This window comes from Lathamus discolor, chromosome 7 (assembly GCF_037157495.1).
Source record: "Lathamus discolor isolate bLatDis1 chromosome 7, bLatDis1.hap1, whole genome shotgun sequence".
In the NCBI taxonomy this organism is placed as follows: domain Eukaryota; kingdom Metazoa; phylum Chordata; class Aves; order Psittaciformes; family Psittacidae; genus Lathamus; species Lathamus discolor.
The window spans coordinates 368,317-395,568 of record NC_088890.1 but is presented as its reverse complement, the minus strand read 5'-3'; the positions used below and the strand labels follow the sequence as shown (position 1 = coordinate 395,568).

Sequence of the window (27,252 nt, the reverse complement as noted above, 5' to 3'; positions counted from 1 at the left end):
AGGCTGAAATACGTGACAACTAAATATACAACAGTGGAATTATTTTGTTACACAGTAATAACCCTATAGCAGAATGGAAGCAGAGCCCTGATCTGGTTAGGAAGGACCTGCGAGTGATCAGGTGCCAGTGAAACCCAGTACTGCCTTACTTTGGGGAAGAATGTCCGGGTGACAAAGTGCTTGTACTCCAGGAACGGGATCCCCTGGCTGCGGTTTAACTCCTTGGTCAGGTCTGTCATGTCTGTCTGCAGCTCCGCAAAACCTTACACAAAGAGACCCGCAGATGGTGAGAGCTCCGAAACGCCAACAGCTGAGGCAGCAGCAGGCTGGCACCGAGATACATGGCACATCTCAGCTCTGCCTCCTCCAGCCTTTCCCCAGAGTGGGCTGCTGCAGGTTTTGTCAGCGAGCAGATCAGTATCAGGGTTTAACCATCCGCACTCCACAGCACGTCCCGCAGCACTGACAGACGGAATGCCAGCCCTGCCTGCAGGAGCACAGCCCCGTTCCTGGTCCTGCAGGACCCCAGCCTGCACTGCAGCCACATACCACAGGGACAGAGGCAGATGCTGCGTGGCTTCTCCCACTGCTCTAGCAGCAGCTCGCTGCGATTTCTATTGCACCCAACCATAGAGCACACCAATTAGTGTGGCCTTCAAGCAACCCTCTGACATGGCCAAGGCCCATTAACCCTGCTTGCCCAAGTCAGGCATCAAGACAGCAGCAGAGCCACGCTTCCAGCCTCCGAGCCTCCGAGCCTCATTCACAAACCCTGACGAAGCTCAAAGTTAATGGCAGAAATTCTCCTATAAATAATTCTATAAACTTCCATGAGTAGAAGGTGAACAGCTTCAAGCTGCTATTCTGACGTCTCCCTCCCAGTTCTGGCTCCTCCTTGCCACCCAGTATGGTGACTTACCTTTGCGGATTTCCTCCCGGATCTGTGACTCCATCTCCTCCATCTGGAGCAGGGTTTTCTGCCAGTAGCGCTCGGCTCTGCGGCTCTTTGTGCAAAACACAAAGAGAGCTGGAAAAGAGGAAGGGAACAAGCCTGTTGGAGTACGGCTTAGGAGCAGCTGCAGCTAAGATCAGAGCGGTCCTCTGCTGACATGGGTGCAGAAAGCTAAACCCAGTGTCGGCTGAACACCTACAAGACTGGTATCTGATCAGGCAGCGGTCGATTATCTGTAAATAAGTAAAACCAGCTGGAATTTCGTGATCGTGCTGTAACTGTCATCTTCAGTTTAGGTCTGGGCTGTCTGCATTCAGCTCAACTGTATATTAATGTGATACAGCTGATTAATGAATACAGATTTTAAGATGTTTACCACCTGTATGACAGTGTTCATGTCTAACAGGCTTCCCGTGCCACCAGAAATATGTTTCTAATGACGGGTGGTGCATTTAATAAACAGTGTGCATTAGAACCTTTATTAAAAATAAACTAAATCCTATTAAAAACACCTCATTTGCTGTGAGCTGGCAGGTTTCTGCTGCACAGGGTTTCCTGGGCACAGGACGGAGCTGCCCGAGCCAGAGGACACAGGTGTGTTGCACAGGTCCTAGTGAGCTGGGCGAAGTCTTGTGTCTGCTCCAGGTCTGCAGCTAGGGATGCTCACTCTGTTTTTCATCCTCTTTGCCAGGTGCCTGTCGCTGGCCGTTGGTGATGACAGGACCTTGGGCTAGGTGGACCTTTGAGATGGTCTGGGACAGTCATGCCTGTGAGTAAGCCCTGCTCATGTCAGTATGAGTCCAAGACCAGTTTCTCACACTCCATTTTGTATTATCATAGCTACTAAGTGTTTGGGGGAAAAGGGTAAGCTCATAAATATCACAGGCTCAAGTAACAGAGTTGAGCTATGGCTTCAGCCAGCAAATGCTCCATGCTGCAGGAAGCTTTGATGCTGGGTACTGGCTTGATCCATACAAAGAAGAGTGATGCTTGCACCCAGACCAGTTTCAGATGCTGCACAACTGCAGCACTCAGGTTTCCTAACATGTGAGTGAGCCATCTTCACCCCTCTACATGCAAAGAGAAAAAACTCCAGCACAGCCTAGAAACTCATTGTTTTGTTCCCTTACCTACAACAGAGAGAACCAGCAAGATGCTGCAGATGACAATGGAGACGATGATTGCGGTCTCTCCTCCCCCAAGGTGCAGCATTGCAATTGTGTAGTTGAACTTTCCAACTTGGATCTAGAGAGGGAGAGGGAGGGAGAGAGGGAAGGAGGGAGGGAGGAAAAGCAGGAGCTGAGTAGCACGTTGCCAAGCAGCTCAGAGGTTGAGCAAGCAGGGACCACGGGGCAGCACTCAGCAGACCTTTGCCTATCCTAAGGCCACCAGAGGGACCCATGTCAGAGCCCCACCGAACCCACCCCAGGACACAAGACAACCTTTTCTTAGAGATCTCACCGTACCATGGAGTGCTGCCTAGACCACTTTTACTAGAAAACCACTTGCACTAACCATCTGACTTCGTTACGCCTCTGAAAGGCCTTTGATCTCCTCCAAAACCAGAACTGCTGCCACTCAGGAGAAGGAAGGAAAAGAAACTTTCAGGTCTTTGAAATACAAGTACGGGAAAGTCTGGGTTGGGGTTTTTTTAAGTCTTACTTTTGAAATCAAGTAAGAGAAAAAAAAATAATGGGACCAGAGACGAGCAACGATCGTGTGGCTAAAGCAGTGGACTGGGTGTCAGAAGTGCTGGCTCTGCTCCCAACCCATGCTTCTTGTGACACCAAACACAAACCACTTGAGCTCAGTCCTTCGGTCTCCTGATCAGCAGAAGGGAGGAGGCCAACGCACACCACAGGCAGGCTGCTGAGTTTATTTGGTGCTGTTTATAAATGGCTCTTTAGATCCCTGGGATGAAAGGGTGCAACAGCATCATCTGATAAGGAGAACTCATGACCATGCAAGTCTTTTGCTTCCGGAAATGCGAGTTTCACTTCTCTCAAGGAATGAGAAGCAAGAAAAACTTGAGGAAAATAAAAAAACCCACCAAATAAAACCCCCAAAAAACCCTGAACTGAAATGAGGTCAGGAAGAGGTGGAATCACCTTATGGTTACATCGGTGTCATGGAGCACCTCCAGGAAAGGTGCACCGTCATTAAAGTCAGCTCTCAGCAGCTGGGACAAAGCTCTTCCCACCACATGCACGCGTCAGGCACTGTGTAGCACACAGCTCCATACCCGCAGGGAAATCCCAGCCCTTGCTCTCGGGAGTGCTGGTGAGGGCACCAGTGCTGTCAGCCAAAGACACCCAGACAAGGCTGGAGCTCTGCCCAGAGCTGCTGCCTCCATGGGCAAGAGAGGAAGGAAAGCCCCATGTGGGCAGCGCCAGCTGCCAGCACCCGGAGTCAGGGGAACCTTCAGCACCTCCAGCCACCAGCGCTGGCCACATGGCCTGGCTCCCCCGGCTCCAAGCCCCAACGTGCCCTTGTACCAGCTCCACATGGGCTCTGGCACTGATGGTTTCTGGGGTGGTGCCTCCAGCAAACCCAGACCAAAACTAAGCTCCAGGTCACCTACTGCGCTCCCGAAAGAGCTGCTTGAAAGTGATCTCCAAAACACAGGGGGGCTCAGGAGCCCTATCCTTATCACCAGCTCCTTTTCTCTGCAGACAGATCCTACTGCCCTGTACAACTTGCTAACATGGACCTTCACAGAACTGCCATACCCAAAATCAGAATTCAGATCAACATTGGGACACATTTTCCAGGGCTGTTTTCCCGTGTTCTGACCACTGCAGAAGGGAGCTCTACCGTTTAAACAAGAGCAGACTGGGCAGTCACAGCAACAGGCATCTCAGCTCCCCAGGATAATTTGCATCAGCGGCCCCGGCTGCTGCCCTGGCTGCAGGTCAGGTAGGGACCACTGTGCTGTGCAATCAAAGCTGCTACAAGTGTTATAAAGGCAGCTGTTGCTGTGAAGGGGCGAGCAGGAGATAACTCCAACCATGTATGAAGGTCCGATACATGTGCACAGACGTGAATAGGAGTTGATTGTTCAGCTGCACTCTCACTGCTGGTACACTCTTAATAGCTACGTGATACGTTAGGACTGGGTATCATTCTCCTACTTCCTAAGGACCTACTAGTGCATTGCCTGGAATGTTTTATGTCAAACCAAGATTAGCGAACTCATAAATTCCTTTTCTTCCCCAAAGGGATTTTCCTGTTTCTCAGTTCTAACTAAAAACAAAATTACCCTATTTAAAATTTCCATTAAAATGACTTGGGAAATTCTGCTACTTCTGCATTTCCATGTTCCCAGTTTCAACAGAATTTCATACACCACGGCTTGTAATCAGTAAACTGGACGAGCCTGTCAGTGAACTGGTGGTGCATTTCATGCCATTCTTCCAGGCAGCACAAGCCCGCAGCTTCTGCAACTGCCTCACAGCCTTCCTCCTCCTCCTCCTCCCTCCTGCCATGCCGCCGGCTCCCACCCATTCACAGTTAAACACGGAGGGGGGGTGCGAGGTCTCAGACCATGGAGGTGAAGGCATTTTCTCTCCAGATATGAAGAGGCAAAATCACATCCCTGTGTGGCAGTGGGCTGCAGATGACATGAGGGAAACTGAGGGCAAGAAGAGCAGGTAAGTCCAGCCCTCCATGGAAAGGACACTAACAAAGTGTTGTGGATTCTGCAGACACAAAGAGGAACAAGAGCCCTGAACACCAAATACTCCACGGTGACAAATGGCAGTCCCTAGGAAGCAACATGAAGCCTTCCAGCCCTGTGCACTGCTCCTGCCCTCCCCAGCCACACGCAGGGACCCATCTCCAGCGGCTCACTGCAGGTTGGTGAGGGTGGACCCTCACATCCCCTTGTAGCCCCTGTGCTGGCCACAGGAGGCCAGCTGGAGGAAAGCTGCATGGATATCCCCAAACGTGTCTCATGAGGGGCAGAAACACAATTACAGCAAGTGACGAACCCTCACGAGCCCAGAGCTCACAGCACCTTACACAAGGGCTGACAAAATCCCCCAGCTCACAGCCCAGCTCCCCACCGGCAGCCGCCGGTGCCCACGGTGCGCAGTGGGCAGCCCTTCTCCATGGCCCGGGGCAGCCTCAGCACCGACTGCTCCTGCATCCCGGCAGCGAGCCGCCGGCCGAGGTGCTCTGTCCACCTCCCGTGCCAGGTTTGCACAGGGACCCCTGTGCCTGTGCCCAGAGCACGGAGGCTCCGGGACTCACCGTCACCGGGAGCTGCCTGTCCGAGGTGCTCAGTGACTCATTGACAGAGCAGTGGATGACTTTGTCTGAAACGATCTGGATCTCACACGAGATAAGGCCAATCTTCACTTGGTACTCGTTGCTTTCCAGGCCCAGGCTGTCAGGCTCTTTCTAATGACAAAAACAGAACCAGGATGTCAGTCTTTAGAGCAGCAGTCACAATTGCAATGGATTTTCCTGCCTTACTTTCTGTATTCCCTGCTGGTTTTGAGACCTTGGAGGACTCTCCATCACCAAGGACATTTTTCCAGCCCTCCACAGGAAACCCAGAACTGGGCCATTCCCCATTTTCCTGTTTCCATTCCCCACTCAGCATGGGGCACAGGACGAGCAAGCCCCTCATGGAACCTGGAAGAACCTGCTTTTGATCTACTCTGCTGTGCACCGAAGATAAGGACCTAAGCGCCCACCTGGGAGAAGGGAAGGATGTACAGAGGAGATAGCCAGGGGATGTGTCTGCAGAGCCTGAGAACGGGGGAGTGAGCTTCTGAAGCACGTTGCAAGCAGTGAGGATATCCTGCAGTGAACAATGGCCTTTGAATTACTGTTGCACATTGTCCAAGCCACTCAATTGCTGTACCCTGACTTCCTTGTTAACTCAGCTGAATTCAGTAGCCAAAAGAGAAGAATGCATGACCTGTTTCTGCAAGAATAAATACCTATTGTCAGGACCCTCTGGAGCACCTGCCTGATTTCAGGCCAGTGCATTACCATTCTCTTTCATATATCCAGTATTTTATTTAGCTTCTTGCTACTACATCCTCCAAAGGCAGCGCTCTGCCACCATGCCTCAAAGGGCATCCTCAGGTCAGGCTGTGTCTCCTGGTGAAGAGATGCAGGTGCAGCGGACTGAGCAAGAGCTGCCAGCCCCTGCATCCTTCCTGCCTCTCCCATCCTCATCCATCCCCCGTCTCTCTCCTGCCTGTGTGGACAGTCACGGTGCTGGAGCTTGCGACTGAAGAGCTTCCCAGTGGGGAGCATGCAACACCCCGAAAGAAGCAGAGCTGTTAATGCCATGCTCTCACATGTATAACCAGGGTTAAGGGCTCGCCAGGATGGTGCTTGATCCACTTCTCCTTCTTGGCTGTGAAGAACTGGGGGTCAGCATAGTACTCCAGGCTGAACTTGCTGATGTGCAAGGCCTCCTCAGGGTACATCTCCTCATCCAGAGCTGGACGGTCATCTGTGTAGAGGCGACCATTGAGATAGAAATCGACGGGTGCAGGCTTGCTCCCCACAGTGATGTTGGAGGCAGCAGGAGAGGGGCAGGTGACGATGGTGTCGGTGTGAACCTTGCAGCTCTGACAGCAGGAGAGAGCACACACGTCAGACCCCGGCGTCTGCCCCCAGCCCAGTCTGTAGCAGGCGCTGAGGCCTCAGCTTCACATCCCGGTTACTGGGCAGTACCAGGGGGGACACCCACCGTTGGCTCTCTGCCAATGCCTCGGACCACCATGGACACGTTCTGGACCAGTTCAAAGCCTCTTCCTTCCAGGGTGATGATCCTGCCCCCGCTTTGAGGAGAAGGGAATAAAGAGGGGGTCACTGCAGAGACAACCCAGCAGCGAGGTGCAGTGGCTGGGGCTCCCTGCTACCAGAGTCTTCTTCCTACTCACAGCAAGCACCCACACTGCTGCCAAGACAGGGAAGGAAGGAGGAGCAGTGGCTGCTACGGTAGAAATTGGGGACCTCTTCCAGCAGCAGAAAGCTGCCCCCTCACTCCCACTCCCCAGAGGAGCAGCCAGCCTCTGCCTGCCCGTGTACACAGCAGGTTGCCCAGGCCACCGATGGTGTAAGAGGTGAACCTCCAGCCCCTCAAAGCAAGGGCTGGGAGATATTCCCTCATGGTCCCCACAGCGACCTGCAGGGAACTGTAAATCCTGGGGAGGGAAGAGCCCCCTTGAAGGCTGACAGGGGTCCTGCATCTCCCAGACACTTCTGAGTTAGATCAGAAAGTGAAGTTGTTCTGTGTTTAGGATCTGCTGCCTGGGGAATGGGAAACATGGGCCTCTCAATGTGCAGTCAATTAATGACAGCGATGAGAGGACCCTGATGCTCCGCTAGGCAGGGCAAGGGATGGAGAACTGGCACTGCATTTCTGCCCTGGACAGCAGAAACTACAGCCGGGGTTTACCTTCTCCTTCCTTCACATCACATCTGATCTATTCAGAGCATCGGTCACGGAAGTCAGGACTTACAAATGCTGTTACCTGAGGACCGCTCCAGACGCAGTGACTCTGGGCCCAATGTTCTCTGAAATCTGGGGGTATTACTGCGCATTTACGATCTGAGTTTCTAATTAAGGGCCTGTCACATCTGCAGACTAGTTCACAACTTCTGTTTTAAACTTTGCTTACATGGGTTATTTTAGCAGCATGGCAAGATAAATCAGATCTAGCTACATTTTTACACAAGTTAATGACCCCTCATGCTCAACAGCCCAGCAAGGCACCAGAGCAGTCTGGCTACACAAGCCACCAAGTAGTCTGATGAGGGAGACTGCTGTCATGCTCCCAGTGGAATGCAATTTTGCTGTAAATACTAAGAAAGCAAACCAAGGTGACAGAGAAATACCCTGGTGGTTTCCTTTGTGAATGTGGGCACTGACATTCTTCCACTGTCTCTGTGTTCAGATACCGCTCCCACCACTCAGCGCAGTTCGCAAGCCTGCGAGGAGCTGAGGTTGGCTGAGTCACTGCTGTGCCTTGTCATTAACTTTCCCACAGCCCATATCTTTGGCCTGCACTTGGGAATGCCGAGACACGGCTTTGCTCCAAGGGGATCAGACCATCAGAGTCACAAGAGCGCTGCTTTCACCGTGGTCCTGCAGGCTTGGACACTGGGCTCTCGGGTTTCTTGGTCAGCCCTGGGTTTCCCAGGCTGCACAGCCAAGGAAGGTGGGATTTCACCACGGTGCCCAAAGGAACAAGAGCCTGAGAGCTCCACAGGGAGACATGAAATTAAAAGCAACACGCTTTGAAAATGAAATACCGTGACCGGGGAAAGCTGAAATCCAAAATTACAAATCTCAGCTTATCCTCCAACAGTTTTACTGCCAAGAAGAAAACTCAGGGTCTCATACAGCCCCACCTGAACCCCCATAAAGCACCCACCAGTTGTGCATGGTGCAGTTACCATGTCCTAAATGCACTAAAATGAGCTACGGAGGGTCCTGGTGTGTGAGATCTCTTCTACTCCTGCTGAGGCACACTGAAGCACATCGAGAGCACGCTGTGGTGTCCTTTCATACCTATCTCCAAGGTACAAACTGGTACAAGGGCTGAGAAAGTCCCTTTCTGCCTACAGGACCCTCTCCAGCCAGCCTGGAGCTGACCCTCTCTTTTGCAGGTAGATGCAGATTATGTGCCAGCTCTGAGATGGAAGTCAGGATGCTACAACAGTGTGGCAGGGGCCCCAGTATTATACCCTGCCTCCTGATTGTGCTTCAGGGTCTCCTGACATGGGGTTTGGTCAGGATCTACTCTGCATCTGGATGGCTTGAAGCACAGGCAGGGCAAGCCTGCGCTGCCTGCACCAGCCTACACCAGACTCCAGTTAGGTCCAGGCTTTGATGGGAGAGCCCTGTTCACTTTTCAGTCAGCAAAAATGAAGGGGCTGATCTCAACAAAGGTCACAAAGGAAAGCTCAAGTCCTGGCAGCTCGGCTGCCTGCTGGGGAGGCACCTTACCTGATCTGGCTCTTCTTGGGGTTGATGTCTGATATAATCGGGTTCTTCTCATACTTGAAGGTGATGTTGTAGCTGGCACAAGACTTGTTCTCGAACCGAACGCAGACTCGCACGGCCGCGGTGAGCTCCGCAGAGGGCATGGTGCAGGTGATGGTGCTGGCGTTGCGGCTGCATCAGGAAAGCCAGGTAAGCTGCAAGGAGCCAGGGCAGGCAGAGCACAAGAGCCTGGCCCCGTGGACCTGAGCACCCCCTCAGGAGCAAGGCAGGTGGCAGACAGGGGCAGGAAGGAGTTCCCAGTCACATGCCAATCGCTGTTAACTACAGGCGATCTCAGCCTTTATCACCTCAGGCTGCCAGACTGAGCTCCCATCCAGCCAGAGGGAAACAGCACACTCCTAATTCTAACCACTGACAAGAGAGGAACATACAGGAGGAGAGTTTTCTGCACCGCTCCGGGAACACCAGCCTGACTGGTGCTGGAAATGGAGGCAGCAGCCAAGAGGGCTGCTGGGGATGATGCACTGGCTCCAAGGCTTAGCAGCAGCACGCAGTGGTTCCCTTGCATCCCCACCAACCCTCCAGCTATTCCTGACCTCCTTGGGGACAATGCCACCCCTCCTAACACTTGGCTCTTGTCACTAGGTCAGCGCCAGCCCCCAGACCCAGTCCCACCTGAGGTCAGTGCACTGCCTGGAGGTATTGACCAGGACACGGAGCTCGGAGCCGACATCCAGCCTGCTGCCTCTGATGGTCACTCTGGTTCCTCCTGCCTTCGGGCCATTGAGGGGAGCTATAGATTGCACCACAGGAAGCTGAAAACAAAGGGGACATCTGATTTCTGGCCTGGCAAATTCACAGCTGGATACTGCACCCTGCACATGGGAATTGCTTCAGTAAATTTAAGTATCCAGTACTGTCAGGCTCTAATACAGCAGCACAGCAAAAGCTTTCACTGCCAGGGCTTCGGAACAAGGGGAGAAGTACAAGTGCTGAGGAGTGAGATCATGTAAACCTCTGTGACTCTCTGTGGTCCCTAAATAGTGGCAATAAATGGGACATGAGCCCACCTGGACCCCAGTCCCTCGAGATTTCCAACAGAAGGTCCAGAGATGGCGACAGCTCAGAAAAGGAAATTTCTCACTCATCGCAGCTCCCACCATCTCTGCCCTTCCAGGTCCATTTCTTCCTGAACATGAAGATAATGCTAAAGCCCCGCTGGGTGGTGGCCTTGAGGTCTGTGAGGACAGCCGCCTGGCTCTACGTAATTGAATATCAAACTCCCCCTTAGGGAAGCTTCAGATCTGAATCTCTGGAGGTGACAGGAAGTTCGCCTCTCACATTTTCAGCAGAAATCAGCACGTGTGTTATCTGCGTCCGCAGCCTCCGCAAATCTTCCCGAGATTCATGAGCTGGGGGCTTTGATCACTACTGCAGGGCTGAGCGCTTGCGGCAGATCCATCGCGCGCCCCAGGAGGGTCTGCTGGGCACCGAGGGCAGAGCCCACACTTACACCAAGGCCCTTCCATAAGGCCGTTGGTAATTCCCTGTTCAGCACTGCAAGGCACAGGCTGGGGCCAGCGGGAGCTGCTCCCCTCCTCCTCGCTGCAGCCACGGAGCGAAACTGCAGCGGCGTTCTGAGGGATGAGCTGCTCCACTCCACCTGGTGCCGATGCCCTTTCCCGTCAGACCCAGGCACAGACATCCTTATTAAGAGCTGCCCTTGCCCTTGTCCTACACTCAGGCCCCTTTACTCCTCTACAGCCATTTCCTCAGCTGTTTCTGATCATTACCCGTTTCCACAGGATTCATTTTGTCAATTTGTGTTTCTGCGTGCCTGCAGGCAGCTGTCTCCTGCCCTTGGCCCCTAACCTGTGCATTCAAATGTGAACTTACAACAACAGCAGAGAGGCTTATTTGTGTTCCCCAAAGCCCTTCAGCTCTTCTCTTTGGCAAGAGCCAGGGCTGCTGCACTCTGAGCACTGCCAGCACCGACTGCCTCCAGTGCCACTTTGGCCGATTCAGCTCATCCATAGCCTGCTATAATGTTCTGGAGAGGTCTGTTGATCACGTTTCCCTCTCCTCCTCAATAGAATTACAGCTGAATTCTGTCCTCTAGATATATCTAATGGTGACCTTGAAAGCTGTAGCACACAGGCAATATTTGGTATTTTACAAAGAACCTTCTTTGGAAGGGCACTTCTAAAAGTCTTTTAAATCAGATAAATTGCTATCAGTGCTCAGGTGTCAGCAAGACCAGCCTTGCATGACATAGTCTGCTCCATCTTAATGCCATCGTATGTGAGAGGAGAATCAAGAGAACTAAAGCGCGTTGCTTAGTTTGTAAAGGGGGTGGGGGCCACTTCTGGTGCGGCACACCCCCCAGCTACGCATCATGCGCACAAAGCAGGGCGCTCTCCCACCTCCTCTCCAAGCTTTGCTGGGATACGCAGGCACAAGTCAGCTTTGTGCTGTGTCCCCCCCCAGCAGAAACTGGCTCCTCACTCCCAGGAGGACAGCCTTCTCCTTTAGCCTGCCAGGAGCTGCAGCACAGGGCTGTCACAGACCCAGTTTGAGTTCAGACCTGGCTTTTGCTCCTGTTGCTTTGCTTATCACTGCTGCTTCTACAGGTGCTTCCTGAAAGGGCTTTTCCTTGCATGGAGAAAGCCCGTGAAGGAGCGCCCAGCCCTTTGCCACTCTTGGAGCCTTTCTCCTCTTTATCAACCAGACAATCTCCCGGGAACAAGTGATGTGCCCAGTCAGCACACACCCTTGTGACAACGCACCAGAGACCCCAAAGCCAAGGTCCATCCTGGGCTGTACCCTCCGGCACCTTGCTCCAGACTGCTGGGTCACTGAGACACTTTGGATGTGAACACGGATGTCTGCAAATGCTGGGAATGCATGCAAAAAATAAGACAACCTCTACAGCAAAATAAATCAGTTCTAAATAGCAGGAGTCCCAGTGTGGGTCCATGGTATGTAACTTAACTTACACAGCACAAGGAGACTTTGCAAGCCTTAAAAAATCTCACAGGTTGTAATGGCACTTCAGCAAAGGACGAGGAAGAAAAATTATCTCCTTTCAATAGCAGGAGAGAGAGCGATACAGCCAGGACGAGGGAGAAACCTCTGCAGGAGCTAAAATGCGGCTGAGGTTGTGCCTGACGACACCACGGCTGCAGTCCTGCCTGGATGTGCCAGACCTCGCCCAGGTAACCACGGGTGAGGAGACGCGTCCACTGCTCCTCGAGGACCCCAGTGTTTGTCGTAGATCTTCCTTCAAAGCCAGCTGGGGGCAGGGGCTGCAGGCTTGTTTTAAGGGGTGCAGGAACCACCAAAGAACCCCCCAGGAGGCAGCTACTCACCACGTAGGAGTACCGCTCCCTGGACCTCCCCTCCCGGCTCACGTTCACTGTCACCACATCCGAAAATGCCTCTTGCGCCTCTCCGGTCTGGCACACAATCCTGCAGATGGGGAAGGGGAGGCTGGCAGTGCTGCTGCTGGCAGTGCTGCTGCTGGCACAGGGGCTGCCCCTGGCACAGGGGCTGCCCCACACACCAAGCCTGGTCCAGGGCACTGCATCCCACCCAGGGCAGGTCCCCGTCCCCATCCCCATCCCGCCCAGGGTGCAGCACCCAGGCAGGAGCGGGGCGAGCGATGGGGCCGGACAGCACGGGCAGGGGATATGAAGGGGACAGGGGCCCCGCAGCTGCCCCGACACTCACGCCTCGGACACGATGTATCTGGCGGGCAGCGGCGCGCACGGCACGCTGCCGATCCGCACGGCGCCCACGACGTCGCTGAAGCGCCGGCCCAGGTTCCTCCCGCGGATGGTCAGCAGCGTGCCCCCCTCCAGCGGCCCGCGCAGGGGCTCGATCTGCGGCACCAAGGCACAGGTCGGAGGAGAACCACCAGGAAGCTTCTTGCCTTCACCCCTGTGCCCGTGCCCACGTCCCATCGACCCCCACGAAGAAGACAGAATTGCTCCTCATGCTCCTGCTCCCCCCAGCACACCCAGCACCATGCTCCCCTTGCTGCAGCTTTGCCAACAAGGAGCCATCGCACTTGTGCGCTGGGTTCGGTCAGGGCTTGCTCCAGCTGCAGGCACATCTGGGGTGAAACATCACTCCTTCCACACCACAGCTTGGAATGGAGTTGGGGCAGAACCAAACCCAGGAGGGATGCTAGTGCGGAAGAGTCCTGCCATCACATTTCTAGGGATTGTCCTGAACAGAGCAGGACCCTTCAGGGCAAGAATAAGACAAAAAAGTGTCCTGATGCATGGGACATGGCCAAGCCACCAGCACTGCAGACCCCATGGGTTCGGGACAAGCCCACCACTGTAGGAGAAGGTTGTCCCCCATCCGTCTCCTACACCACCGGTGTTTCACCCCACCGCTGCGAGGGGACAGTGCTGGCGTGATGCTGCTCCAGCACACCGGGGGCATCATCGGGCAGCGTAACTGCATTGCTCAGTGGGTGAGACAAACTCCTCCAACTCCGAAACGTCTGATCCGTTCGTAAAGGCACAGGCACACAAAGCCAGCACAATGCTTTACTGCAGCAGCCGGCCAGGGCTGCTCCGGACCCACCACCAGGCTCGTGCCCTCCTTCAACCACTGCATTGCCCCCTCCAGGAGGGCTCTACGAGGGCCCCTCTGCTTGCGTGACTCCGGAGGGTTTGGATTTCCCAGCTGCTGTTTGCTAAGGAAACAGCGGCAGAGTCCCATGGCCCTCTGCCACCTGAACCCTGGTTTCCTTCCATTATTTTCTGGGGAAGCCCTGATAACACTTGGTGCACGCTGGGGCAGGACAGGCCCCTCCTGCCATGAGGAGAGGGGAGAGACAGGTTTTGAGCAGCTATCCCCACACACCTCCCTAAGCACAGGAATCCCATATCCTTGCCCATTTTGATGTTCACATTAGCGATTTTGACTCTCCAGCTTCTCCTTTCCTAACAAGCTCATTTTAAGATTTGCTCTATATGCTTTCTTTGCTGCTTGTCAGGAACAAATGTGTTGGCTCATTCCATACCTCTAAGCAGTACCCCGGGTCCAAATGCCCCCACCAACTGCTCATTCAACTACAATTTAAATAAAACTCATTTCAAAATGATAATGCAAAAAGTCCCTCTGCCACTCTTCATCTCGGCAGAAGTGCACAGCAACGTGCCTGGAGATAGCGCTTATGTTCACGTTTCAGCTATGCTCCATTAAATGCTGATCCTGGCAAGAATCCTTCACCAGCCCTACAAATCACTCTTGCTTTTACCAACCCCGAGGAACTCTGGGACATTGCAACTGTGCTGCTGTTTTTCCCCCTAACATGATGAAGATTGGATCTTGTCACCAGCAAGAAGTCCTTGGCACTGGGTGACTCAACGGCATAGAAACTGAGTGAGTAATTCAGTGTTGGTCTTGACCCCGTCCAGCACCAGGAACAAAGCGCGGTCCCTCCCCTGCCCCAGGGGCCAGCACAGCCGCTGCCATCCCCTGCACACCCGCCTCGTGCCCTCCACATCCCATCCAGCTCTCACCTTCTTAATCTCCGGAGCAGGGCAGGTGTCTGAGGGCTGGGGGCTCTCGCTCTGCAGGCGGCAGCTGGAGCTGCTCTCGCTCCAGACGCAGCGGTGCCCCAGGTCCTCCCTCCCCAGGCACTGGGAACAGTCGCCGCTGCCGGTCGCGCAGTTGTACACCTCCACTAAACCACCAGAGACAACAGTAAGAGTCAGCTCCTGGGCCTGAGGCTTTGCTTAGCTTGAGGCAGGCAAACATACCCCCTACTACGTCCCCCCCCAGCTATATTAACCCAAGTAACATCTGAAATCCAGTGTACTCCAGAGCAGCTTGCACATACAGCGAGATGAGGCAGCTCTTGGCTGCCATCCTGAAGATTTCCCAGAAGGACTGGGTGCTTGTTCTCACTGCAATATAATTTAGCACTTTCTTTTCCTTTTTCTTCCCCTTGAAAAACAAACAACACCCAAACTCGGAACCTTTTGTCAATTTATGCTACATGTTTCCAACTCTCAGCATCCACATGGGAAACTGCTTGGCAAAGCTGGCTCCATCCTGTTAGCAAAGCAATCACATTGCTTCCACGCTCTGACAGAAATTGGATGGCTGCAGTGCTTTGTACAGTGTTTACAGTTCCTTCCCTTCCCCCTGGTGACCACGGGCCCCTTTCATTGACTTCTCCCTTCAGATCTGCTCAGCTCAGCTTCCATATCTTTTTCCTACGTGGCTTTCACCTCTTCATTAGCTGGTGCCCGAGGTTACGTTTCCTCTCCAGCCTAAAGACTTCTGCCGCTGGAGTGTGGGCATCCGCTGAGATAAACAGCCAGAAACACTCCGGAAACGTTGTTTTCACACCCGGCTACCCAGAGGAGACTTTGCAGGAGAACATAACACAAAAAACAGCCCCATTTTGCACTTCTGTTCAAGGAAGGATCTCAAGATGCTTCATAAGCCACTAATGAACCCTCAGCCCTCAGCAGCCCGCCTGTGCTTGTGCTAATGAAACGTCACCGGCACCGAGGGACTCTCCCAGTCTCCACAAAAAATGAGTTTATTTCTTTCACCTTGCCTCGAGTCCACCCAATGAGTTGCACTGGTTGGTTTTCCACCCCACAGCAACGAGCTGGGGTTCTCTCAGTGGGCTACCAGAACACAGGCTGCAATAAATGCTAATAAATGTTGAAGCAATAAACACTAATAACAGTAATTCCACTAGTGAAGTAGGAACGATGCACACATTTACAACGGGCCCAGCAGATCTCTCTCTCTGCTCACGAGACAGCCTCTCTGTTTCACTCTCACCAATCTGATCAAGGCGAGGAGGAGCCGGAGCCGTGCAACGGTCCCACGGGATCTCCAAATATTCTGGCAAATTCAGACTGATGCAAACAGAGCCTGTGTAAGCGAGTTCCTTCTCCACGCAGGAGGAGGGGGGTCCTGCTGCACGCCTTCCGCTGCTGTTCCTGCTTCCAGCACCACCCACGCCAAGAACTGAGGCTCTCGCACATCACAACGGGCTCTGCTCCGATCTCCCACCCCTCGCCCCGGGGTTACCTCTGGATCTCACAAATACGGATACCCTCTTCCTTCTGCAAGGAAGTCACGTCTGAAGCCTGCCCATGCTGGCATTTCAGAGGCTATTTCATCAATGTGGAATGCTCTGCGAGATAAGCCTCCTTTATACACTGGGATTTACTATGGAGAAACCTTTTTATCCTGGGTCAGTGGCGGATGGTGTTAATGTCTCCCTATTTATTTCTGCTGTCCTCCGAAGAAAAGCTTCCCTTGGGCAGCCAGTTCACATTTGCACCTAGGGTAAATCAGTTCCTTCTGCTGCAGTCACTGACTCTCCTGAGAGGGAAAAGACCCCAAGCTGCTGCCCCCAGCCATGGCACCCAGCTTGGTGCGTCACCATGAGCACCCAGTTACGGTGTGACACCAACACCGCCCAGCTGGGTTGGACTCCCTGCCTTGGGCCGGGGAGGGAGGCGGCTGCTGCACAAGCGCTGGCCAGGGGTGAGCTGTGCTCAGTGGCTGCGTCCTTCTCAGCACAGGAGGAACAGAGAAAAGGCTGAGCCTTGCTGCCACGCTCCAGGCAAAGCCTCCCCCATCCCTGCCTGTGTCCTCTGGGAGGAACTTCTCTCCATGCTGGGGACTCGCACACCTCCCTGTGTCCCAGAGCTCCAGCTCAACTGCCTGTGCTCGAGGATGGGCTGAGCTTCACCTGGGTGTCCAGGGGTGCCCATCTGATCTCTGGGCACAGGAAGAACTGAGCTGTGCCAGCTGAGCCACAGGCTCTCTCCCGAACCCATAAACTTTGCCAGGATTCCAGAGTCGTTCAAGCCGCCCAGATGAGAGCAGAGTAAAAATAGTTTCAACTCAGACCTGTCATCGTCTCTGGACTGTCGATGAATCTGTCCGGTCTATCCTTCAGCTGCAGGTTCACTGGGAAGAGATGGCTTTTTTCTGGTGTGTGGAGCTGCACATAGGAAAAGAACAACAACTGCTGAGGAAATCTAGTAAAATGGGAGGCTCCGTGTGCACACTGTATGGATTAACATTCCTCATGAGGCTCCTCTGACCACTGCTGCTCAGTACAGGAGGGTCTCATCTTCAGCAAAACCAGAGGGGAGGCTGTTCTCTGGTTTAATGCTTCTGCTGAGGTCCCAGTGAAGGGCGCTGGGCACAGCACACACCGCAGGGAGCAGAGCCCAGGCTTGCTGCTGTTTTGAGTAGGAACGGACAGGAAAGGCAACAGACTGGCCAGTGCCAGGCTACAGCACGGAGGTTTGCGGGTGATGTGGTGGGAAAGTGCTCCTCTCCTGCTCTGCTCGCAGTACTCCCAGGGGTGGAAGCCCAAACGACCGCTGCATTTCAGAGGTGCAGTTTGCCCTCCCGCAGCCGCACGCTGCTCTTCAGTGAGTGCCTGCCCATTTTCTCAGGCTCGTTCCTAGCTCAGAATAAAAGCTACAGAAATAGCAACGCTGAAAGGTGGCCAAATTTTTTGCCTGAGCTGAACTCTGCCTGTTTAGGAAGGTAAACAAGCAGCAGCCTCCAAACCCCAGCGGAGCCGGGGCTGGAGCCGCTGCAGATACCCACAGAGCAGACAGCACCGTGAGCACCCCTCCGGCACCAGCACACAAAGAGAACCCAGTTTGCACTTATTTCACCTGGGAGTGGAGGTAGGGAGAAGAGGAGGCAGCGTCCCCCTCCAGTGGGAATTTAGGGGCAAGACCTCCCCACGCAATGCGGATATGGGGTGACGGCCGCACCCCTGACTCACCAGCACGTGTATGCATTCCACGGCAGAGGAGTTCACCCACCGGGCTTCAAACGTTCTGTCGGTCCCAAAATGGCATTCCAGGGCTGTCTCCTGGGAGAGGGAAGAGAAGGGCAGTATTTTTGTGCTGTTCTCCATCTCGGTGAACCGAGAGGGCAGGCATCATGTCTCACCTCGTTTCTGCCATCAGCACCTGAACCATTCTCAACTCAGATAGATCAGAACTCAATACTGGAAACGGGGCTGGGATCTGTGTCTAATTAAGCCTGCTCTGGTACACACCCCTACACAAAACTGCTGCAGGCTGAGCATCGCACGTGGAGCCAAGCTCTGTCCCTTGCTCTCACCTGCTGTGCTGCTGTGAAGTGCCATAACCAGGAGTGGGGCAGCCGCTCCTGGAGCCGGGGACACGCAGCACCTGCAGACCAGGAGATGTGCCTGACCCATGGCACTCACAGACCAAGGGACGTGCCTGGCCAGGCTATGCTCTCCGAACCCCAGCCTGTGAGGTACCCAGGTTTCACTGGACAGGGGTGTTTAAAGCTCATGCTGCAACCCAGGCCAAAAGCCAATGCGGTCCCAAGCCACCTCACCCAAACCAGACCAAACCAGTCCGTCATTTGGGCTCAAAGCCACCCTCCTCCTCCTCCCAACAACTGCACAGAGCAGATCTCTAACTCAAATGAGGATCCAGCTGGGAGTAGGTTCAAAGGCAGATTTTCTGTGCTGCTTTCCTGATAACACAAGGATGATATCCTACCCTGAGTCACTGCTGTGCCACCATTCTGCAGAAAAAATATCCTATCTCCAAGCAGGTTGATGCTCCACCAGTACTGAGGTTTAACCACCCTTTGAAAGCTGACAGATCTGATAAAGGACATGAAAGCAAGCACAGGAGTCCTGGCAGGCAGCTGCTGGCCCATTGAACACACACACAGAGCCTGGAGGCGAACTGGAGCCTCCTCCAGTGCATGGCTCGTGCCCCAGCAGCTGCTGCTCTGCAGCCAGCCACGCCAGCCGGGCAGTGTCCCCACAGCACGCAGGGTCCCACCACACAGGACACGTGCCCCAGATGCTCTGAGCTCTGGTAGCGCTCGTGAGCTCCTGTGGAGAGGAAAGGAGAAGAAATCCTGCTCCATGCCCTGGGACAGCTTGCGGATGGAGCCGGGAGGAAGCCGGACTGCCAGAGCAGCCCCTCCAGCCGCGCCGGGAGCGCTGCCTTGGCCCCTTTCCTGCTGACTTCATTTCCTACTCGGTTACATGCGGTATTGCTTCCTCTTCAGCACCTCCAGCATCCACAGAGGAAGAAGGATTTCTCGCCCTTTTTTGCTGATTGTGGCAGGCACATCCTCCCTTCCAGAGCCCAGACCCATGCAGGAAATAGCAGCCCCAGCCGGGGGCAGCTCCACTCTGCCCCTGTGCCAAAGGGCAGGAGGTCTGGTGGAAGAGGTGACTCCAAGGCGCCTGGCAGCCTCCCCACTGCCCTAGCACAGCATTCCCAACCTTCTCCATCCCCTCCAGAGGAGCGGAAGGGCTGTCCAGTGTACCGGTACCCTCCACAGGGCACAGCGAGCCGGGCTGAAGACTTGACCCAAAATCACACAAGGTGGCTTTCTACAAGTGCCAGACCTTAGTCAAGTATTTCCCCAGTGCCCAGCCTCCCTGTCCCGAATCCCTTCTGTTTCATCCTGGAGGGCAATGCACCTCCAAAGGCACCATTTGATGTCCACTCCCACTTTTCACCCTCTGACAATTTGCATGCCAGAAAATTCCACAGGAAGGCTTTTTCACCAAAAAAAAAGAGCCCTGCAGTGACAAGCAGAAGTTAAGCTAAAACCTGCTTCCAGGCTGCACTCCAAGCAGTGGCTGAGCCAGCACAGGGCTCTCTGGGCACTGCTCGGGCCTTTGTCCTTCATCCTCAGGGCAGGGTGGTGGGGCCGGAAGAGTGTGACACTGGCATGCTCTGCGGTGAGCAAACACACACAAGGGAACCGGGAACTTCATTTCCCCTAAGCACTTTGCTCCAGTGACTGTTTTACAAGGGGTAAAAGAACCTCCTTTTGCCAGGAAATAGGAAAAGCCATCACTAACTGCGGGAGATCCCTGGAGAATGCCTGGACATGAACAGCGTCTCCCTTCAGCTTTGCAGCACAAAACTCACTTCACCACCAGGGTGGCTGCTTTCCACCAACGTCTTTTGTCAGTACAGAGATTCCAGATGCTAATGCAAACTGGAACTGGCCCCATCACCCACTCCCCAGGCAGAAACCAGCTCATACTTGAAACCCCTTTGGTGCTCACACCCAGCGTGCCTGCGCTCACCTGAACCTTCCCATCTCTCTGGGAGCTCATTTACCTTAGAGAAAGTTGCATTAGCCAGTGTGATCATCATGTCCCGGGGCACTCCTGTGGGCATGGGCTCCAGAGAGGCAGGGACAATCCGCGGGCAGTCAATCTTCTTCTGTTTTGTACAAAACAAGAGGAAAGAAGAGAGGTTGGCTGGGTTCATGCTGAGCATCCCTAATGACAAGGCAAGACGACACTCAAGGGCCCTTAATAAGATTAATTTCACTACATCTGTAAAGTCAGATCACACTGCAACCCCAGGAACTGAAACACCAAAATGGCACTGTGATGCAGTGAGCAGTAATGCCACACGGAGCCTTCCTTCCTCGAGGAGGGCTCCAAGTCCAGCCCAGCACGGCACTGCCTTAAAATCCACCCCTCTGCATGTCAGACAGCCATGGCTGTGGCTGGGTTTCCAGGAGGGATGCTCCATAGCCATGGCCAGCAGCCACAGGAGCAGTGCAGCAGGAATTCCTCTCTCACTCCTGCTGGGCTCCTGTGCCAGGTCGGGACATCAGCAGCTCCCAGCCCCGGGCAGTGGGGAGCAGATGCCCAGCCTGCATTTCATCTTCTTGCCTCAGAAAACGTGTACTCACAGGTGAACACACTCCTCAGCTGCCACTGAGCAGCTCCATCATTACCTGCATTTAGACATCAGAAGACAGGGCTGGAGAGACACTAGGAGGAGGCACTGCAGCTTACAAGGGTGACTTTGCCAGGGTGACCCCTCCTGCCGGCTGGCAGCCGATGTCTCACACACCACAACACACACTCCTGCAAGCCCCTGCAGAGATTTCACTGCCCAGCGGTGTCCCTCCCGCCCAGTGTCATTGCAGAAGTGAGCAGGGTCTGTGTGTGCTCACATCTGCATGGGGGGAAAGGGTACAATGAGCTGTGGGGGCTTCAGCAGGGGGACTGCAGCAGTAGGACAGCTGAAATTAAAGGCCTAAATGAAGCTGAAAAATGATTTTAAAAGGTCATCTGTCCCCCTACTTTTGTTCTTGCTTTAAATTGATGGCTCAGATACTGGAGCTGACTCAGAATTCAAGTCTGTATGACAAGCCTGTCCTGTTCTCGCATGAGATGTAAATCACACTGCAAAACTACAGCAAAAATGAAGCCAGATTCTCTGTTGCCCTAGGGTATATCCAGATGAATGCCTCTGACAGTGGAGCCATTGGGGTAAAAGACAACAAATATTTGGTCCATTATGCAGAATGATTTGCAGCAGGCAAGATTTCCTTCTCACTTGCATTAAAGGTTACCCCACTGTGACTCCACTGATGGCAGTGCTGTTGCTGCTCTGCTGAGAGGTAGACCTGCCCTCCTAGCCCTGAGATGCCGCATGACACATCCATGGTGCTGGACACGCAGTGAGCATGAGGCTTCTCTCTTGCCTTCCCCCAGACCTAGCTAGGGCTCAGGGAGCTATCTGGAAGTGCCTGTTTTCCTCTGGAAAAAACGCTTTGTTTCTATCAGGACACTCATCTTAACCAAGCACAGCTGGTGCTGCCTAAGCAAGGAGATTAAATAACAGAGATGCACATGATAAGAGAAGTAAAACAACAAAGCAAAGCACTGGAGAGAGATTTCAGTCGCAAGCCTCCTCTCGGAGAATCAAAAGAGTTAAAATAAAACCAGCAGGGCCACAACTGAAAATTCATGTAAAAGCTCCTATGGCCTGGTGTGTCCTCGCATGTCACAGCAGCTGGCATAGCTCGCTAGATAAATACACTTTAGAGGACTGATTAACTTGTCGTCTTGCAGCCCCTTCTCCTGCTGTTCATCAGCAGCTAGAAATAGAGCTGATTATATTATTCATGTCTGGATCAGGGCAAAGGGTCTGAATGTTTAAAATGCAGTGGATGAAGCCAGTATGGTGCTGGCTTCCCCATGGACCAGTTTTCAGGTGCAGCCAGCAACCGTGTGTTTACAGAAAGCTCAGACTGCAGGACCAGGCACCACGTTTCCAGGGCTACAGAGCACCTCTTCCTGCGGCTGCTCACCAAACCAGTGGGAAGAGATAAGAAAGGCAGAGATAAAACAGGAATGTACCCGAGCCAGGTGCAGCATCCAACCTAACTGAACCTCTGGAGGAGGAGATCAGATGCAAGAAAACAAGGATAGGCATAGTTATCGTTAAGGAAGGATAGGCACAGTTATCCCTGCCAGAGGGAAACCCTGGAGCTGGCTGTCTGCTCAAGGTGATTGGAGTGGAATGGGAGGACTGTGTGCAGCTCTTCATTACATGTACCTGAGGCTCCTTGAGACCTTTGTCTATGACCCTAATATCCTCCCTCTGCACAGAAGAGCAGCTATTCCTAATCCATGGTTGTCCCCAGCCCCTCCTGTGGTCCTGACGCTGCTTGGTGCCACTGGCAGTGCTGATCCTGCCCTGGAGCCACTGCCCCAGTGCCTGGAGCACACACAGCATGAGACCCAGGGCTCATATGAGGCCCCAGAGCCCAGCACCCCCAGAGGCTGGCACCCCCAGAGCCCAGCACCCCCAGAGCCCAGCATCACCAGAGCCGGGTATCACCCCAGCCTGTACATCACCAGAGCCTGCATAGCTCTGCGTCCTGGCACCGGGCAGACACCGCAGAGCCTCAGCACATGGGTCCCTCATCAGAAGCAGCCATGAGGGAGGGTTTTCAAGTGTTCAGCACCCATCCAGACAGCAAGAGAAAACACCAGATGCTTTCTGAAACCTGGGAAGTTGACAAAGTGGAGGGTCCTTCCCCAAAACAGAGGGAGTGGATGTCAGGGCCAGCCCTGGGTTAGCCCAGGGGGTGAGGGTGAGACATCTGACACGGGCCGATCTGTGCCAGTGATGGGCATGGAGAACGCTGGAAGAGCTGAGATGAGCAGAGCACCAGTGCTAAAGGGATATTGAATTTACAGTGTAAAAGCTTGGCTTGAGTCTACATCAGAGTGACTGCTAAAAAGCCAATTTTATTTAAATTAACTTCAATTTAAATTTCTGAAGCAGGAACACACTGAGCCTTGGGGTTATTAAAGGTGTCATTTGGAAAGGGGCAATTTTCTCTGTTAGATGAGCACCACCAGTGGTGCTCCAGCGAATTATTAATGTACCACAACGGCCTAGTCAAAGGTAAATGGACTGTAAGGTATTGCTACGCTTGGTGTGTTACTCAAACCCAGCTGTCCAGGAAGTGGAGAAGCAGTGGCATTGCTCCAGACACGAGAGGTGATGAAGAGCGGAGGGATGGAGCTGCTGAAGCTACCGGGACCAGCTGAATGCTTTAGCCAGGCTGGCAGCCTCCTCACACAGATGTGCCTCCAGGCAGTGCACAGCAGGGCACTGCCGCATCTTCCCTGCCGCAAGTGCATCCCCCTCCTGCACACCGGCAGAGGAAGGTGCCCCCACTCCATCCCAGGACAAGCCGTGGCCAGCCCGTGCCGGCCACTGCTGGAGGAGACTCAGAGGCTGCCGGGAGGAGCAGTGGGGACCATGCTGAGCACCAGTGCCTGAAGATCCCCAGGGTCATTTGGTGAAGTGAGGCTCAGGCTAGGGACCTCAAGGTACCATGGTCCAAGCCCAGCCTCAGCCCCACGCTCTCCTGCACTTCCAGGGAGCACTGCAAACATGGTGCAGACGGAGCAACCCCCAGAGTGACCCTTCAGCTCCCCATCGGCTGAGCCTCTGCAAGTGTGATGTGTATCACTGCCTTTCAGACTGTGAGGCAGCCCACAGCCAGGCAGCAAAGCAGCACTGTCCTCAGAGCTGCCCCACGCCCACCAAACCCATCTGCCCCATCCTGGGATAAGGAAAACCACAGCAACAGCACCTGACCACAGAAGGTGTCCCAGAGCAGCAAAGTCTGAGTGGCCTTACCTTCATCTGCAGTGCATCGTCACACTGCGAGTGGTTGGAAACACAGGCATAGGTGGAGGGGCACCAGTGACACTTCCACCTGGTCGAGAGGCAGCTGGTGCACCTGAAATGGCAAAGGTGCGCTGAGAAGAGCAGATCTCGGGCTGCTCGTGGAAGCCAAACCCCAGCCGTGAGATCAGTCTTCACACAGAGTTCTGTCTCTAATGGTGCCCAGAAAAACCCACGGCAGGGGCTGGGTTTTCCTCTCTTCCTCTCCCTGGGAGCTGGGGCAAGTCCCGCATTCCCTGTGCCACCCCGAGGTTGGCTCTGGAGGCGTCACCGCCTGCCCCGGACCCCAGCTGACTGGGAGAGCCCCTCCTGCTTAGCAAAATACACTCTTTTCCCCAAACCCCTCTTTTCCCTTGTCCACCTCTCCGGGGAGCCAGGCAACTGTGCCTGATGAAGGCTCTGGCCATGGTTTGCACAAGGCATGGGCTGGCTGGTGGGCAGGACATGGGGATCCCTGTGGGCAGGCTCCATGGCTGCGCTCCTGAAAAGGGGATGAATATCTGCGGTTGGCTCCCCTCAGCCCCCCTTGCTGATGAGGTACATGGCTGCTGCCACCCAAGGCTGGAAGGGGTGAGAGCAGAGGGAACACCTCCCTCCCTCCCTCACCGCCCCACAGCCACGGCAGGGACCGGCGGGAGCCCGGCTCCGCTGCCGAAGGGTTAACAGAACAAGCTGGATGTAAAAATATGATTCACATTCAAGAAAACCCAACACGTCCAGATGGCTCGAGGCGGCGCGAGGACCCTCTTGTGTAAATCCCTGGCAGCGCAGCCCCAATGCTCCTGCCAAATCCTGCCCAGGCCCCTGCCAGGGGGCTGCGCTCCCCCATTAACGCCCATGGGGGGACCGTTGTCCAGCCTCAACCGCTCCATCCACCTCCATTGCACCGGTGCCATGCGGCCACTGCCCACACACCCGGGGCACTTACGCTCTCTTTGGGTAAATGTTTCCAGTTCTTTTGCAATCGTAGATGGTGAAATTGGCCTGGATAATGTTTTTGCTGTTGACCCGGAGAGCAGTTTCGACAACCACGTGGTCTGAGAGAAACAAGCCAAAGAATATTGGGTTGCAAGAGCCTCTCGCTCATGCTCACACTTAGAAGACAAGACAGACCCTTGGGAAAACAAGGGCTAAATCTGATTTGTTTTCTCCAGGGCGTCCTCCGAGCTGCATTTCTGAGCTTGGACCATTCATCTTTTGCCCTTTGACTTCCAGCTCTTCCCTCTTAAATCAACTCTTTACATCACCCTCACCAGAAAAGAACATTGCGACTTTCAGCAGAAAATTCCAGCGTGTGGTGCAAGTGTTAATTAGCAGAGTTCATTATTGCCTTCGCTTACAGTTGGTGCTAAATGATATTTAAAAAAAATGTGGTAATTAAAACATGTTAGATATCATGTTTTAAAACCCCGCTCACTTTCCCCATGACAACAAACTTGCAGAGAAGAGTGGAAATCCCTTTTTTGGCTACTTAACACACTACACTGCTCCCCATCCCCCAAAATTGCCTAATTTTTTTCTTTTTCTTTGCAATTTTGCCATATAAGCACCAGGCACAAGAGACAATGCCTCTTTCAGAATATGTACAATAAATCAGCCCATTGGATTCCAGAAATTCATTTGGACATTGCTGTAACCAACAATACGGAACAGTTAATGATCTCCCATTCTTTGGATAGCTAGGGAGAAAAACAATGCAGCTTTATAAACTTGCCTATGAAAAGTGGGATTTTCAAAAGGGCTGGCTAATTCTTCTCCTTCAGCCATTTTCAATACAGCATTCACTTCAGGCTTGAAAGATGGAAATCTGACAAGCACTCAAGTCCGGAATGAAGCATCGCACTTCTCAGAAGGAGCTAAAGAATGGGGCTGTCTCCATCACTAAATGCCAGTATCAGATCTGGTCAGCTTGGCCATCAAGGCTTGGTTGACTTTAACCAGATCTGCAGGTGAATGTCACCTCGTAACGCAGCTCCAAGGAGTCTCAAGACGGACATCCCATTTGGTACCATCTGAAAACAGAGGCATCCTAGAGAACCTCAGCCTGGCTTTTGACCACATAAAGGGGATTAAGAGTTTCTGAGCTGCCTTTAGGTACGCATTTGCTCTTCCTCCAGAACCTCTCCTGCAAGGTAGCACATGTTCAGGGGGGAAATTAAACAAAACCGATTGAAAATATCAACGTAAGTAGCAACATTATTTCCCCAGGGCTAAAACATTTTTTGTTTAGCACTTACTAAATCTAAAGCAGAAGCTTTAACCAGATAAGTCTTAATAAAATAAGTATATGAACTGGCTTTTAAAGTCTGATGCTTAGAACAAAATTGATAGATTTGACATACTGTCAATTCATGTTAAAGACGGTGGAACTCCTACGCTTTAAAGTCATATGCCCTATAAAACAGAAGCAGCTTGGGTCTTTTTTTCCCTGTACGTGTTATCTGCACGTTCAATTGGAGAAAGAAAAAGAAGCCTATGAAAAATTACATCCACAGAAGTGGTGAGAATGGACTGAGCTTGTTTCCCTCTACAAACCTTGGTCCTCTGGAAACGCTGGATATTTCTCACGTGGAAGTAAACTGCAATAAATGAATTGGTTTACATAATCCCCAGCAACTCTGGCTACCATGTGGATGTTGTTTCCATAGTCACATGAAATATTTGTTCCATTCAGGTTTGGGATGGTCCCATTTATTTGTATTATCAGGACCTATATGGGAGAAAAAATTAATCAGTTATCACAGAAAATTATAATTAGAATTTGTCAGCGTTTTCCAAGCTTTTCCTGGGCTAGTGACAGCAAAACAAGTCCTCAGGCAGCATTTTCCTTCATTTGGTGCACTTTGAACTCTCAGAGCCATCTGCATACAACACCTTGCTTTGACAGTAAGAGCTCTGTCACCAGCAACTGTAGCTGGCATGAAAACCCAGCCCAGGGCTTCCTCCAGAGACCACTCGGAGGAGGCAGGACCCAAAGGCTAAGCCCTCCCCGGCGCCCAGGCTCTCGTCCCACGCTGCCTGCACAAACCTCTCTGTCCCGGGGCTGGGCTCCTCATCCGCTGCCTCCCAACACTCTGGGGAGGGAGGAGGAAGAGGAGGAAGAGCAGAACAAAATTAACCCCTGCTGCTGAGTCCCCGAACCTCCCGGACCGCACCAGTCCAGACCAGGGACACATGATGGGAGGTGTGGAGCTGGTGAAGCTGCCCAGGAGGCTGTGGGGGGCCGGCCGCAAGCCAGCATCCTCCACCACACACAGGGACCGAGCGGCTGCCGG

The 27,252-nt window shown here is 53.4% G+C and overlaps 1 protein-coding gene across 1 annotated transcript in view; it reads right to left on the bottom strand.

The window, feature by feature from the left end:
- PLXND1 (plexin D1) overlaps positions 1-27,252 on the bottom strand; it is a 74,403-nt gene that overhangs the window by 21,769 nt on the left and 25,382 nt on the right. Inside the window, exons 6-22 of the mRNA XM_065687730.1 lie at positions 26,513-26,687; positions 24,906-25,014; positions 23,930-24,032; positions 20,084-20,188; positions 17,731-17,820; positions 16,833-16,926; positions 14,468-14,631; positions 12,657-12,808; positions 12,296-12,395; positions 9,603-9,742; positions 8,931-9,098; positions 6,666-6,756; positions 6,268-6,543; positions 5,204-5,353; positions 2,083-2,197; positions 920-1,027; positions 150-262 (exon numbers count right to left, since the gene is read on the bottom strand). Coding sequence (XP_065543802.1) covers positions 150-262; positions 920-1,027; positions 2,083-2,197; positions 5,204-5,353; positions 6,268-6,543; positions 6,666-6,756; positions 8,931-9,098; positions 9,603-9,742; positions 12,296-12,395; positions 12,657-12,808; positions 14,468-14,631; positions 16,833-16,926; positions 17,731-17,820; positions 20,084-20,188; positions 23,930-24,032; positions 24,906-25,014; positions 26,513-26,687 — 2,253 coding nt within the window. The remainder of the gene's footprint in view (positions 1-149; positions 263-919; positions 1,028-2,082; positions 2,198-5,203; positions 5,354-6,267; positions 6,544-6,665; positions 6,757-8,930; positions 9,099-9,602; positions 9,743-12,295; positions 12,396-12,656; positions 12,809-14,467; positions 14,632-16,832; positions 16,927-17,730; positions 17,821-20,083; positions 20,189-23,929; positions 24,033-24,905; positions 25,015-26,512; positions 26,688-27,252) is intronic.